The sequence below is a fragment of the Alosa sapidissima genome, chromosome 1 (genome assembly GCF_018492685.1).
Source record: "Alosa sapidissima isolate fAloSap1 chromosome 1, fAloSap1.pri, whole genome shotgun sequence".
NCBI classification, from domain to species: domain Eukaryota; kingdom Metazoa; phylum Chordata; class Actinopteri; order Clupeiformes; family Clupeidae; genus Alosa; species Alosa sapidissima.
The window spans coordinates 20,341,340-20,356,061 of NC_055957.1; the positions used below are offsets into that span (position 1 = coordinate 20,341,340).

The 14,722-nt window shown below is 44.5% G+C and overlaps 2 protein-coding genes across 3 annotated transcripts in view; both read left to right on the forward strand.

The window, feature by feature from the left end:
- zgc:154142 (uncharacterized protein LOC555481 homolog) overlaps positions 1–14,722 on the forward strand; it is a 37,451-nt gene that overhangs the window by 15,499 nt on the left and 7,230 nt on the right. The window contains exons 13-25 of one of the 2 annotated variants that reach the window (XR_006032186.1): positions 796–896; positions 1,992–2,269; positions 3,179–3,342; positions 3,676–3,859; positions 4,312–4,530; positions 5,010–5,153; positions 5,516–5,743; positions 5,970–6,152; positions 7,319–7,431; positions 7,639–7,736; positions 8,030–8,316; positions 9,195–9,355; positions 10,921–11,360. Coding sequence is in view for 1 of the 2 variants with exons in the window: in XM_042094117.1 (XP_041950051.1) it covers positions 796–896; positions 1,992–2,269; positions 3,179–3,342; positions 3,676–3,859; positions 4,312–4,530; positions 5,010–5,153; positions 5,516–5,743; positions 5,970–6,152; positions 7,319–7,431; positions 7,639–7,736; positions 8,030–8,316; positions 9,195–9,355; positions 10,921–11,124 (2,364 nt within the window). In the remaining variant the exon portion in view is untranslated. Of the gene's footprint in view, positions 1–795; positions 897–1,991; positions 2,270–3,178; positions 3,343–3,675; positions 3,860–4,311; positions 4,531–5,009; positions 5,154–5,515; positions 5,744–5,969; positions 6,153–7,318; positions 7,432–7,638; positions 7,737–8,029; positions 8,317–9,194; positions 9,356–10,920; positions 11,548–14,722 lie in introns of those variants that run through there. The other variant, XM_042094117.1, reaches the window with a different exon arrangement.
- The window catches only part of fam13a (family with sequence similarity 13 member A), a 60,348-nt gene continuing 57,714 nt past the window's right edge, over positions 12,089–14,722 (forward strand). The window contains exon 1 of the mRNA XM_042094119.1: positions 12,089–12,375. Coding sequence (XP_041950053.1) covers positions 12,349–12,375 — 27 coding nt within the window. The 5' untranslated portion in view covers positions 12,089–12,348. The remainder of the gene's footprint in view (positions 12,376–14,722) is intronic.

A 14,722-nucleotide genomic window follows, 5' to 3' on the forward strand; every position in this document is an offset into this window, starting at 1 on the left:
TATGTGATCACAAGGGTAAAAGTTTGCTTGCCCATCATTTTATTGCAAATTAGGGGTAGTGGAGTCTTCCCCGGGCAGAGTCATTCCTTGTAGCAATTCGATTTGTTTAATGTTATTTAGATTTGGACTGGAGACACAAGCTCCATTGTCTTAAAAACCCTAGTCTGTGATGCAAGGGCGAAACTATAGTGGGGAAAAGACATCTGTATTCTCTGGCTAACCATTAGCATTTGGCTAACCAACCACACTCCTTGGCTAACCATTAGCATTTGGCTAACCAACCACACTCCTTGGCTAACCATTCCAGCATATGGTCTGTAAAAAGGTGGTCTGTGCAGTTTGTTTTAAGTTTTGTTAATTGAAAAAATAATTGTTGCACTGATGACAGGATACAGTAAATGGATAGCATGTCTCAAAACAGCTGAATGGTGCTTTTTTCCTGGTGCACAAACTAGATACACATCAGGCACTGTTTCACCAGTCTCATGAGATTTATACACATATAAAAACCATGAGACAATATATATGTTTAATTTATAAGTTTCAGGTTATTTCCGAAATGCCAGCTTCAGAAAAGTATATTAAACACTTTTAATTTGGTCTAAAACAGTGACAAATGAATAGACTAAATTTAAAAAAGGCATGTTTGTAAGCCTTTTTAAAATCTTTAAAATGCACATTTTATGTTTTCATTATTTTATTAATGTAGAATAATTCACAGGCACCAAGGATATGTAAATATTCACTTCACAGACAGCAGATTTACAATCAAGATGTACACATTTCTTCCCAAAGGTTTGGCCAGAGAGTCGGCCTGAGCCCAGTTTCTCCCACACCTGCGGAGGAACTCTGATCCATAAGAACTGGGTCATGACCGCGGCACACTGTTTCATCAGGTGACACCTCGCTTTATAAGCCACTTGTCTGCCTTTTCAGTTATCCCTCATGTTACGGGCACTTTTCAAACTAGGTTTTTTTTTCTGAGAATATGTCTTTTTGTCACATTTTGGACAGCATTATTACTACACTACTCTTATACTACAGTAGTAACAATTACAGTGAATTAGAGATCGATGTGCAAAAAAAGCAGCAAAATACTTTCCTTTTCAGTAAGGAGACATAAAGATGTTTTATGACAGATGCCACTGAAAATGAGAGGAGAAGAGATTGCAATTTTGTGCCGGCACCTTGACGCATCAAATATATGCTTCCCCCAGGTCTATGCCATCAAAGTCAGAAATCTGACACAAGGTGAACATCTACTAGCTCATTTCCAGACCAACTGAGCTACAGCTCTCTGTGACAGCATCAATATGTCTGCTCTCTGTGATCTTCCAGCAGAGTATCTATCGAGCATGTTTATAAGGAGATGCTTCCCAAAATGCACCAGGAGGAAATGTCTCCCATCTTTAACACGCCGCCCCTTTTTGCTATACTCCCTTCAAACAGGAGACAGAAAAAAATGTCTGCCTTTTTTGTTCCTGTCATACGGGAAGACTTTGAGTCGAGTTAAAAAATGTGTCCTGTCATCTCGGGCAGAGGCCCATTTCCATATTTCTGACAGGCAGCTTGATTGTATTGGGCTGCCAGTGGCTGGGCCTGTATGCAAGCCTGGGCTCATTTCAGGCAGGGGCATAATGGACACACCTGCATGGGAATGAGCCTTTTTAAAGAAACGGCACAGCACACAGACACACTGCTGAGATGGACCTTCCACACACTACAGGGTGATAGGGATAGTGATGGCCTGGAGTGTGTTGGATGTGGGTGTATGATAGCATATGTATGTAGGCTATATGATTGTTATTTTGGTCGGACTATTTTTTTATCTTGATATTTGATATCATGCGTATAACGTAAATGAAATGTCAAACATAAAACTGATATGATACAAATATACATATACTTAGGTGACATCATTTATATAAATATTATTATGAAATGACAGTACATTGTGTATGTGTGTCTATAGTATGTGTCTCTCATTGCAGGTATGCGGATGAGCTTCAGCGCTGGCGCATATGCATGGGCAAACACAACCTCACCCTTGAAGAACCGAGCGAGCTTTGTTTGGGCGTTCAGGGCATCTACCGACACGAGGGCTTCAAGTACCCGGACGTGCCCACCGTGGAGTTCGACGTGGCCCTGATGCGGCTGGATGGCGAGGTCACTCCGACTGTCCAAATCGACTTCGCATGCTTGCCCTCCCTGGAGGAGGTTCTGCCCGCGGCCAAGAAGTGCTACGCCAGCGGCTGGGGCGATGAGAAGGGTTAGTGACCAATCACCCTGTACTGCCTCTCTAAATACATTATACCAACTCTGTAGTGTGTCTCTGAGAGCTACTGAACCCAGATTCCGAGTAGCAGAGGTAATATTGTCTAAGTGAAATCCTACACTGTTAAAACGAATGTGTCCCTATCTGGACACAGAGATGTGTTAAAAAAACAACTCAAGATGTGTTGTTTTCAACGCAAGTTGTGTTATTTATTTCAACACATATTGCGCAACAAATAAAAAAAGGAAACAACACAAACTGTGTTGTCCTTATCTGAGACAGTGAGGCAGACAGGAGGAGAGGCAGGTAGATGCGGAGAGCCTGCGTAGAAGGATGGAAAAACAAACCTCTGTTGTCACACGGACCCGTAGGGAAGGGGCCTGAGGCCATGTAATTAAGAAGCCCTGCTGTCTGGGCTCTGTGAAGCGAGGCCCTCTTCCCAAACATAAATGCTCCAGGGGGTGTTCGTTGGGATCCATCTGTCTCTGCTCACTTCCAGGAAATCTCTGCTGCTGTTCTGTGCTTGGTCTCTATTCATGTGTGCCCAGTGAAATAGAGAGGCACTAGAGGCCAGTCAGTGAATGTCAGACCAGTCATTGTTTTTATTGGCCATTGGTGAGCTATGTAGGTGCTGGAAACAGGAGCGTGTGTAGTGGTCATCTCAACAGGGCTTTCAGTAGTAGCCTTGATGTGTTCAAGAGAAATGAAGTCAGAGCGCCCTCTGCTGTTTGTAAAGGAGAGAAGGTCATCATGACCATTCCACCGTAGCTTGTCAAGAAAAACTTTTTTCATTGTGAGTGTTATTTGATGAGAATGGCCCAAAATCATTTGAACTCCCCTTGGGGTCTCATGAAGTGTTCCCATCAGCCCCATCACCTAATTCTGTGCCCTTCACACTCCCAGGCAACCCTGCGACGGCCAAGCCATCAGAGACGCTCAACCAGGTGGCTCTACCTGTGGTTCCCTATGAGACCTGCAAGCGCATGGACTACTGGTGGTTCCAGGTGAAGCCCTCCATGATCTGCTGTGGCTACACCAAACCTGACGAGCTCAAGTCTGTGTGCCAGGTATGCCAGCCTTCTCACCCCCATGGCTCATGTCTTTGCCCCTGGCATTCAAAAGAGCGTGGTGCTTTCACTCTTCAGGAGCATTTTTCACTGTGCTAGAGCGTGACATTGAAAATCATTGCACACGCTGGGGTAGGTGCTGGAGAACGGGCTGCCCAAGGCGAGTCCTTGAGGAAAACGCCTCTCTCCATCAGTTTCTCTTCCCCCTGCTGATTAAGCTGCTCTCCCACACTCCCCACGGGATCAGCCCAAGGTTGAAACATTGCGTAGTGCAGGAGAATAGTTTTTTTTTTTTTTAAGAAGTTTTGAGCAATCTCTTAACCTGCATTGCAGGGAGACTCTGGTGGACCCCTGGTTTGCCAGGACAGCCCCACGGCCCCTTGGGAAGTTCACGGGATCACCAGCTTCGGGCCCATCGGTTGCATTATGGACAAGAAGCCGAGTGTGTTCACCCGCGCCTCAGCCTACATCCCCTGGATGGAGAATGTCATCCGCAGGAAGATCTATGAGGAGAACAGTGAGTTCAGCTACAATAATGCACTGGCAAACATGTGCACACACAAGCACACCCACCCACTCATACTCACACACACATACACATACACCCATACACACACACACACACACACACACACACACACACACACACACACACACACACACACACACGCACATACACACACACCCACCAAAGGACAAAAAAGGACACTTAAGGTTATTAAAATGCCCATCTGGCTTTATGGTTTGGGGTAAACTTTTTGCCCTCTTTCAGCTATTTTTAGCTATATAGCTATTTATCTGACCCCACATAAACATTGTGTACATGTTTATTACCCCATTTCTGTTTGCCTCTGTCACACTTTCCGTGTGCTTTCTCTCCTGTTATCTCTCTCTCTCTCTCTCTCTCTCTCTCTCTCTCTCTCTCTCTCTCTCTCTTCATCCATTTCTCTATCTCCCTTCTCTCCACAGCCTCTGGCTGTGGTGGGGCCAAGTACCTGAACAGCACGAGTGGCACCCTGGCCACCATGAATCATCCTGATAACTATGGCAGCGGTGCCCAGTGCCAGTGGCACATCCGAGCCCCCGCTGGCAAACTCATCCACCTGCGCTTCGCCAACTTCTCCCTGGAGGAGAGCCTACTGTGCATGAATGACAAAGTCACCCTCAGTGACCAGCTGGGCTCAATGGGTATGTGGCTGTGTGTGTGTGTGTGTGTGTGTGTGTGTGTGTGTGTGTGTGTGTGTGTGTGTGTGTGTGTGTGTGTGTGTGTGTGCGCGCGCCCGCAAGTGGAAGTGCTATGTGTCCAACATCGCTGTCGAACAATGGCTAGCATTCTCTTTGCGTTCTTCCTGATGAGTTTGCCATTTCCAATTGCAGAGCCTAGAAGAAACAAGACATTTTTCACAGAATTTCCATTTTTATGATAACTTCTGAGCACTACCAGTACAATTAAGTGATCATTGAAATGTTTTCTTGTATATTTCCAACACTGCCTATGTAAAAAATAACTTTTATGAAACCAAGATAGAATATTTTGTAGAAATAGTGTGAGGTTTGATTTTTCTATTTGCATACCACATCTAACTAAAAAGTATAATTATTAAAAGTCTACAAAATGTCACTGTCATTGTGGTGCACTAAAGGAAATAAATGTATTTCTTTCCCAGGCAACCATTGTGGCATTGGAACTGTTCCTCGGGCTATAGTCACTGTGGGTGAGACCCTGAATGTGACCTTCTCCTCAAATAACCGGATTGTGGACACTGGCTTCATGGCCCACTACGAAGTGGTGGATCCCAACCAAGTGGAGAGTGAGTCTGACACTCCCTTTTGGCCTTCTATCTATAATTACATACATTAATTTCTTGTGTATTAGCCGCATTGTGTATGAGCCGCAGGACAGTGTTTTATGCAAGTTAAAAGAAACAACACCACATTAATACCATATTAACTGCCCCCGTGTATTAACCTCATAGCTGAAGAAATTTTGCAAAATCAATGTGTAAGCCGCGGATAATAGTTGTGAAATTACAGTATTAAGGGATGTACCACAGAATACTGACATAAACCATGCATGTAAACAAGCTCTCGTTTAATACAGGGTGTTCTATCTATCATATTGTATACATCTATCAATCCATACATCTGTTGCCTTCTCTTCACCACCTCTCAGGTCTGGTTGGATGTGGAGGTCACTTCAGTACTCAGCAAGGGGAGCTGAAGTCTCCAAACTGGCCCAGCGGCGACTACCATAACCGAAGTGTGTGCACCTGGCGGATCTCCATCCCCGCGGCCAAGTCCGTCCACATCACCTTCACCCACTTTGAAGTGCAGGGCGTCAGTCAGCTTGGCCAATGTGTGGACTATGTAGAGATCTTCAGCGCAGATGGGAAATCCATTGGTAATGCTGCAGCTTTTAATCTGCAATGTGCTGTATGTTCCATATTGTTGTGAAATGTGTACTGTTTATGGATGCATGAATAACCTATTGTATATTTTAGTAAGTGAAAACCTCTGTTTTGAGCTCAAACAAATTAACCTCTTCATCCATTCAAAATACTTTGGTCATGAAGGTCCCTTCCAAATGGCCTACTAATCTATACATCTGCATCTGTCTCCTCCATCAGGTAAACACTGTGGCTTTGCACCACCATCCACAACCACGGTTACTGGAGACACGGCAATAGTCCGTTTCTTCACCAATGGTGATACCCAAGAGAAGGGTTTCCGTGGATACTGGACCACCGATCCTGCCATCATCCCCACCTTGCCTCCACCTCCACCTAACCCTTGGGACGACATTGTCATTAGTGAGTTTACAAACGGTGGCGAACCTTTATGCACACAGACATGACGTTCAGGTTGTGGAAGACCCAGATTGTGATGTAAGATAATGTGATGTAACAGTACAAGCATGATCAGGTTGTAAATGCTTTGAACACAGGACAGTAGAACATACTGTAGGACTGTCCAAAATAAAGATCCGATATAGCTAGTGGCAGCACAAGCATGATCAGGTTGTAAATGCTTTGAACACAGGACAGTAGAACATACTGTAGGACTGTCCAAAATAAAGATCCGATATAGCTAGTGGCAGCACATAGAGATCTCAGAGCACAACACACCCCTCATTAGAGCCTGTGAGCTGCTGCCTGTCTCCCCAAACTGTAAAACACTCTGGCACACTTGTCAAATCAGAACAGCAGGTCCAGCTCAGGCCATCTGTTCCATGGCACAGTCTCAGAGTGAGAGTGACGGGAATGGGGGGGTGAAGTGATAGAGGAAAAGGAGGAGAGTGTATGTATCTCGGGGGGGGGGGCGGGGGGGGGGGGTAGAAAATGTGGTAATTGATAAGCAAGTACTAGAAAAGAGGTAAGAGAGATAGAGTGATAGAAAAAAAGAAAAGAGAGATAGAGTGATAGAAAAAGAGGTAAGAGAGATTGAGTGATACACATAGAGGGTATAATGGGTATAATGGGCGACAAGAAAAAGAACGTTTATCTGTCAAGGCAAGTTGGCTGAAACTTGTACCACAAATATAACATAGTTTCGTACATGTTTCTTGTGTACAATAAACCTTCACATTTCAAGTGTTCTAGAAAGACAGCTCCATCACTTTAAGAAACTGTGCCACACTTAGCTGCTTGTGTGACAGCGCTAACTCTCTTCAACGATACAACCTGTGATGTACAGAGCAGTGACAGCTTGAAACTAGGCCAACAGTACTGCATCAAGCAGAGGAGCTGGCAGTTACCATCTCTCTTCAAATACTGAGACAATAGTTATCAGTCCACACAAGTCTTCTGTTCACATTCCATCTAGCAGAATCAAATGATAAAATCCAGGATACATAAGCTTTACCACTATTACTGTAATCATTTGTTGCGTTTGTAGTGATATCAACAATTAGTAAAACAACTACATGCTATGTTATGAAACATTTTCCATCAGTGCGTAACATCTGTATCTCTGATAGCATGGCCTGAGAAGTGTGGAGTGCCTGCTGTGAGCCCTAACATGTCTGTGACCAGAGTGGTGAATGGGATTGAGGCTGAACCACACTCCTGGCCTTGGCAAGTGTCGATGCAGGTAAGACCAGTGTGTGTGTGTGTGTGTGTGTGTGTGTGTGTGTGTGTGTGTGTATGTGTGTGTTGCTATATTGAATAATATCTCAGCTCTACATCTGTGATGATATGCGCCAGAAGTCTCTGTGTCTATTCTATATTCTGTTTGATACATGTTATGACGTTTCCCTGTTATGAACCCTCTCTCTGCCTGACTGCGTGTCTCCTCCAGGCGACTCCATCGGCAGCACTGTTGCCACATCAGCATGTGTGCGGAGGCTCCCTCATCCATGAGGAGTGGGTTCTTACTGCTGCCCACTGCATCATGGCGTGAGTTTCATTCTCCCTGCTATCGGTTACTTTCTTTCATTCTCCCTGCTATCGGTTACTTTCTTTCTTTTTTTCCTTCTGTCTATTTTCTGCGTACACATCAATGCAGATATGCACCTCTGACGTTGGTCTCTACTCTGGGCTTGATTTATATAATATACAGTATATTCCTTTCATCCGCACTACCTCTCCCTTCATTTCTTAGCAGTCGTCTATTTCTACTAACATTCTGTTAGTCTGCTGCCATTTTAATATCTCCTAACTACCGTATCCTTCCCTGTGTCCGTACCCAGGCCCTTCAATAAGCCAGGCTTTTGGCGGATGTGCATGGGCAAGCACCACATCAACTCCAGCTTGGACGGCCCCACTGAGCAGTGTGTGACCGTGGATGCTCTGGTTTCCCACGAGGGCTTTGTCTACCCCCAGGACAACACCGACATCACCAACGACATTGCCCTGGTGCATTTGGCCAAGCCCGTTAACATGACACGAGAGGTCAGCCCTGTGTGCCTGCCCAATCCTGATTTCGTACTGCCCGCTGGCAAGACATGCTTTGTCACTGGCTGGGGTGATGAGAAAGGTCAGTGGCAAGCTCCAGTTGATGCGATACATTTGTCAAACTGTTCAACAGGATTGCTCTTGGACATGTGTTAAAAACCCTAAAGAGTTAACACATGTTTTTTGCTGGTAATTGTTGTACACATTAATGGCCCAGCTCAACTGGGATTTATTGGAAGACATTCTCCTGCAATGCACAATATACAGTATGGATTGCACAGTGTGCATTTTATTTCAGATTTATGACTGCATGTTTCTCCACTGATATCAACCCATAACGTGGTTCGAAAGCCTCTCCAATAAAATCCTGGTAATTAAACAAACTATTTCAGTCTTAAGAATCCATAGTGCACAGACAGAGATGTCCTCCACTGTCAACATCCAGACACACTGAGCATCCCAATCTCTGGACTGAAGCTTGACTCCTGTCAATCTCATGCCTTCTAATGGGGAAATGGTCTCTGGTTGGCATCTGGCTCAGTGTGGTGGTAATTAGGCCACTGTCCCTTGGCACACAAATGCCACCTGGCCTCATTAATACGGCATGGACATTGCCCAAGCGGCTGTGCCAGTCTTCTTCGTGCCAGTCCCTCCTGTGTTAGTCTCAGGGGCACATTATGTGCCCGTGATCTGCGGTTCTGGCACTGTGCATCGACGTGGATAAATGTAGACGGCAGCTTTTTGGAGTGCTTGTGCTTGTTCAGGCTATTTTGGCAGAACAAACAACACATTGCTCCCTGAAAATATTTTAAGAGGGATTTCTGCAAGTTTTCCATCACCATACTGTAAATTAGCTTCGAAGTGCTTTATATGGGCTTTTTAGACGAACGTACCAAAGATCACAGGCACACATACATTTTAATTAACATACACACACACACTTTTGCCTATCCCCTCCAGGTAATCTATTCCCTGTGGTGGCTGACAAGCTGAACCAGGCCCCCCTGCCTGTGGTGCCCTTCTCCACCTGCAGCAAACCCCAGTACTGGTGGGACAGCGTCCGGCCCTCCATGATCTGTGCTGGTTACGAGCTGCCAGATGAACTCAAGTCAGCATGCCAGGTATGGAGGCAACAACGCAGGGCACAGTCGACATATGCCAGGGTGTTGGGGTGGTAGGGCTAAAGTAATGTCATTTGGTCATCATTGACCTAGGGTTTATATAATTAACATACACACACACACAGACACACACAAATACACAAACACACACACACACACACACACACACACACACACACACACACACACACACACACACACAACCAGGCTTGTGCACAATTCCAGAATTGAATTGAAACTGGCTCTTAAATTCCAATTCAATTCTTGAATTTCACTCACGCATTTCAATTGAGGTAGCAAACAGGAAGCAACCCTGACACAAACACACACACATACACTGTATACTCAGAGTATTCCATGGAATGTCAGTCCATTTTCAGTCAGTTGCTATACCCACAGCCATAGTCAAGGGATGCAGAGGGGAGATAAGACTGGCCATTGTCATGCAACATTGGATTATGTAAACTGGTCAGTTTTCAGTCCTCTCATAATTGGGCTATTACATAAGAGGGGGCATTGACGATTTTTGTCTGCCAGAAGCGAGAAATAAAATGATCATTGTCATGGTGGTTTGACAGACAGAGTGTTTCCCAATTAGAGCTTCACACACTACTGGTCACTAATGAGAAACAGGAATGCATCGTCCCAGCCTGCAACAAGCCCTTGGAGAGGCAATGGCAGTGTCGCTGCTTATTAATTAGTCTGACCTTGAGAAAACAGTCATGCATGCCATGATCAACAATGAGAGAATGTTTGATGTAGCCATGAACCACCATGTTGTTAGTTATTTTGGCAGAGTTAAAAACAAAAGGAAGTGTTGTGATTATCCTTTCCTGCCACGGCTTTATTTCCTGCCTGTACATATTTGTTTACTTTATCTCCTTTAACAGAGCAGCTTGGAAACAAAGGGATTATCCCTGGGAAGTCATGTTCCCTGTTGTTTTTAAAGATTTAATCAAAGCAATTAAAGTAGAATTGCTCAGACAGCCATAGTATGTTATGTAATAATGGAAAGGTTACATTTTTTCTATCTCTTCCTCCACCCATCTCCATAAATGTGGAAATGTGTTGACCCTGCTTCTTTCTTTATTGTGCATAAAACCAATATGTGTGTGTGTGTGTGTGTGTGTGTGTGTGTGTGTGTGTGTGTTTGTGTGTGTGTGTGTGTGTGTGTGTGTGTGTTTGTGTGTGTGTGTGTGTGTGTGTGTGTGTGTGTGTGTGTGTGTTTGTGTGTGTGTGTGTGTTTGTGTGTGTGTGTGTGTGTGTGTGTGTGTGTGTGTGGCATCTGTTGCATCAATCTGATGGTATTTGCTCCACTTGTCTTCTTTGCCTTCATTTTCATGTTCCTCCGCAACAAGTCACTCTTCTCTCCACGTCTCTTAAAACCTTCCAGCGATTTTCTCTTTCCTTTTTCTCTACATCCTCCTACTCCTTCCTTCTCTCTTCCTCCCTTATCCTTGCACCATGACTACACCCTCCCAAATGCCTTCACAATTTTGTAGCGTCCACAAATGCAGCTGTTTGTTTACATCGTTTCCATGGCACTCCCTGCTCCCGCTCCACAGGGCGACTCTGGCGGCCCGTTCGTGTGCCAACCAGAGGGCACCAGCGCCTGGGAGGTGCACGGTATTGTGAGTTTCGGCCCATTCGGCTGCATCCGGGACAAGAAGCCGTCGGTGTTCACACGCACGTCTGCCTTCTCCCGCTGGCTGGAGGACAACATGAAGAGAGTCATCTACGACGGCACCCCAAAGCCCAGTAGAGAGTGACATGGTGGCAGTTTACAGGGCAAGACTGGCAAAAGGGGACGAAGAAGGGTGAGGAAGAAGGGATAGAAAAGACATGGGGAGAAAAAAAACATGGTTTGGATAAGAGGTAGTGGATAATAAATGTAGAGAAATGGAGGGAGCAACACAGAGAGAGAAAGAAAGAGAGAGAATTGGTTTCTGTAGATGTATTCAACCAGTCACACCTCATTAAGCTCACTCTTGTTCCATTAATACAAGTGCCTCAGGGATTGTGGAAGCCATCATGTGTTTCAGTCTGTTTTTTATTTCTCATATTTAAGGTATTATGTATAGTCTCTTCTCACTGTTCTAAAATTGTCTGTTTTTACTGTAATCAGTGTGATCCAGAGTATTGAATATTAATATTGAAAGTGCTGCAATGTCATATTAAACTCCTTTCATATGATTTGAAGTGTGATTTTGTCATTGGAATAGCAAGCATATAGGGATGAATAGTTTTATTTAGTCCACTAACTTTCTTTACTTTTGATTTGATTCTTTACTCTTGAATTTCCCCTTGAGGATCAATAAAGTATCTATCTATCTATCTATCTATCTATCTATCTATCTATCTGTCTATTTGTTAATTTCACTGGATATTTCATTTGTGGATAGAAATGGTTATAAAGTGTGGATCAGAAATTTAGTGTAATCATACAGTTCAACTCATGACGTGATTGTAGGCCAATTTTTGAAAAAGATCTGTACACAGGCAAGATCTTGGACAGATATGAGATACTGTAGCCCAGACACATACCACGTCTGCCTCAGGGCCATTCTCCCTCTGACTCAGCCTCCTGTGGTGAGACACTTTCAAAGTTCCAGCCTGCTGGTCACATGGCTTGAGGCACCAGCCAATGGAAGAGCAGGGCTCAGATTTCAGCACTGGAGGAGACACTAATCTGTGTGTAGGGGTAGTCAGGGAGGGAGAGAGAAGGGAGTAGGAGAAAAAAAGAGAGAGGGGGAGCACAAAAAAGGAGTCCAACTCGGGGAAACTCTTGCTCAGCCCCACTGAAACTCTTCAGAAAACTTTCTCAGGAGTATCCGCAGCCCTTTTCGGATGGCATTTTGGGGCGGTGAAGGGACTCCTTTAGTCCATGGACCTTTTTACAACTCTCAGGAATCTAAGTGAAGAAGAAGGGTGGGGGATTTCTTAGGGGATTCATCACGTTCTTTCCGGCTTTTAAATCTGGGGGGAGAAGGAGAATGGGGGCCGGAGCACTCACCATCTGTGTAAGTACATAAAAGAGCCGGCCGGGCACACACAACACACACACCAGGCCCGTCAGGGATGGAGCTCTCTACACAGGCAAAACTTAGAGGAGCGAGAAAGACAAGAGAGACAGTAAGAGTGAAAATAGGCCTCTGTCCTACAACTGCTATGCTTATGCATACATGTTTTCCTCAGTGTGTGTGTGTTAGTGTTGGCAGTATGCTCATAGTGGTCATACATGTTTTCCTCAGTGTGTGTGTGTGTGTGTGTGTTAGTGTTGGCAGTATGCTCATAGTGGTCATTTTTGGTTGTCGCTCAGCTCTCAGCCCTTACAAGGCTACCTCATTCTCCTGGAACTGGTGTAAAATCTTTTCCATGTCCGTCATCTCAGAGCTATGGTGGAACAGCAGAACAGGGATTAAATGTTGACTAAGGACCTGATGATAACAAAAAGGGAAAAACTTTTAGGGTGGAAAAACTTTTTCCAGTATCTCTTTCCCAAAGAAGTTACTGACTAGCAATAGGCATTTGCCAAACATACCCTGCACCAAGTGTTGTACCATAACACCTATTTCCTTTTCATTTCACTTGACCAGTTCATAAGTGACCATTCGACATTTAAAAGACAAATATCTCTACACTTGTGGGGGACAGCTGGTGTTGAGAGAGCTGGTGTGTTTCTAGTCAACTGACTAGTTTAGATGTGTTTTTTGTATTTGGGAACACTCATGAAGATTACCTTTTTATACATGGCAGTTCCATAGCAATATTTACCACTGATGATTTTTAAACACTTTCATTTGGAATGGCAATGAAATGTAGGGGGCTTATATCTGAGAATGGGAGTGAAGCAGGCACATGTGTAGCTCTCTGTGTTGCAGCTGTTGTGAAAAGGTCTTCATGCTGCCCTGACTTTCCACCAATTGCTCTCAGGCCACCCACAATGAGATCAAGGGGAGGAGGGGGAGAGAACAAGAGCATGCTACGGCTTGTCAGGAACAAGATCGGGGCATGGGATGCCGGCAAAAGGAAGAAGAAAGAGACTCATGTACACAGAGACTTTTGGGTTCCGAGGAACAGAGAAAGCGTTCAGGCGCAGTACATTTTAGAAGTGGGAGAACATACATTTGTACAGTTGCTGGTTTTGTTTATTCAAATCTGCACTGAACACATGAATAAATATAAACTGTACCCACAACCACTTTGGGATAGTGGCCTCCAACAGGGATAGTGGCCTCCAACAGTTTTAGGTACTATTCTATTGCAAGGATTTGTCTAGCTGTTGTAAACTAGGGAAACAGTGTGTCGTCACGTTAGTGTAATATCCCCTCAGTGGCACGAGAGTGAGGACTCACAGCATGACAGTGAGTTGGGGGGTGGGGTGGGGGGTGTTGATGTAGTGTTGAGGTGTAGGGGGTGTTGTGTGTGTGTGTGTGTGGGGGGGGGGGGGGGGGGGGGCGTATGGGCTAATCACCAACTTCCCCATGAGAAGACAACAATGAGCTGCCCACTACCAAGAATTACACTGAGCTCAGATGAATACAGTGAGATACATGTTAGTGAAACGGGGACACAGGCTACGTTATTACTGCAGAAAATGAGTGGCTGAGAAATGGCATATTTTGCTCTGTGTTTGGGTGTATTTGTAAATAGCTAAGATGAATAAATGTAAATTTAAACAACATTTGCAAGATAAGAGATGTGAGACATATGGCTTAGAGGGTGAATGGCCCACTTATCCCCTGTATTAGGTCACAGATAAACCTGAGTAGTGGGGGATCTGTGTGTTTGTGTGTGTGTGTGTGTGTGTGTGTGTGTGTGTGTGTGTATGTGTGCACGTACGTAAGCATTTTGAACCTGAGTAGGGAAATGTACATAGAGTGTGTGTGTGACAGGGGCGGATTTAAGGGACATCTGCTTACACAGACTTACAGTTATGGGTAACATAGCTCAGACAAGCTTATCTTTCTTACATCTGCACTGGATACCATTGTGCATACAGGAGTACAGTTCAGGGTTCCATTAATCTACAATGCCTCATTGCTTAATGTTCAGTTGAATGTAATGTTGTTACAAGCATGATGTGTTTCGAATATTTCACAAGTCGTGCTATTGAGCCATAATCAAGCAATAAAGCAATAAAATAAGATGGGGCGGTGGTAAAGTTGTTAAGGAGCTGGGCTAGCATGTAGCCTGAAAAGTTGGGTTCAATTCCCGGCTTCCACCAATGTGCCCTTGAGCAAGGCACTTAAACCCAAGTTGCTTTAAATGTACTTTTAAATAAGTTAACTTTAACAACTAATAATTACAATATTTAGCCAAGTACAACATTTACACATTTGTACAGTTATTATAATCATATTACTG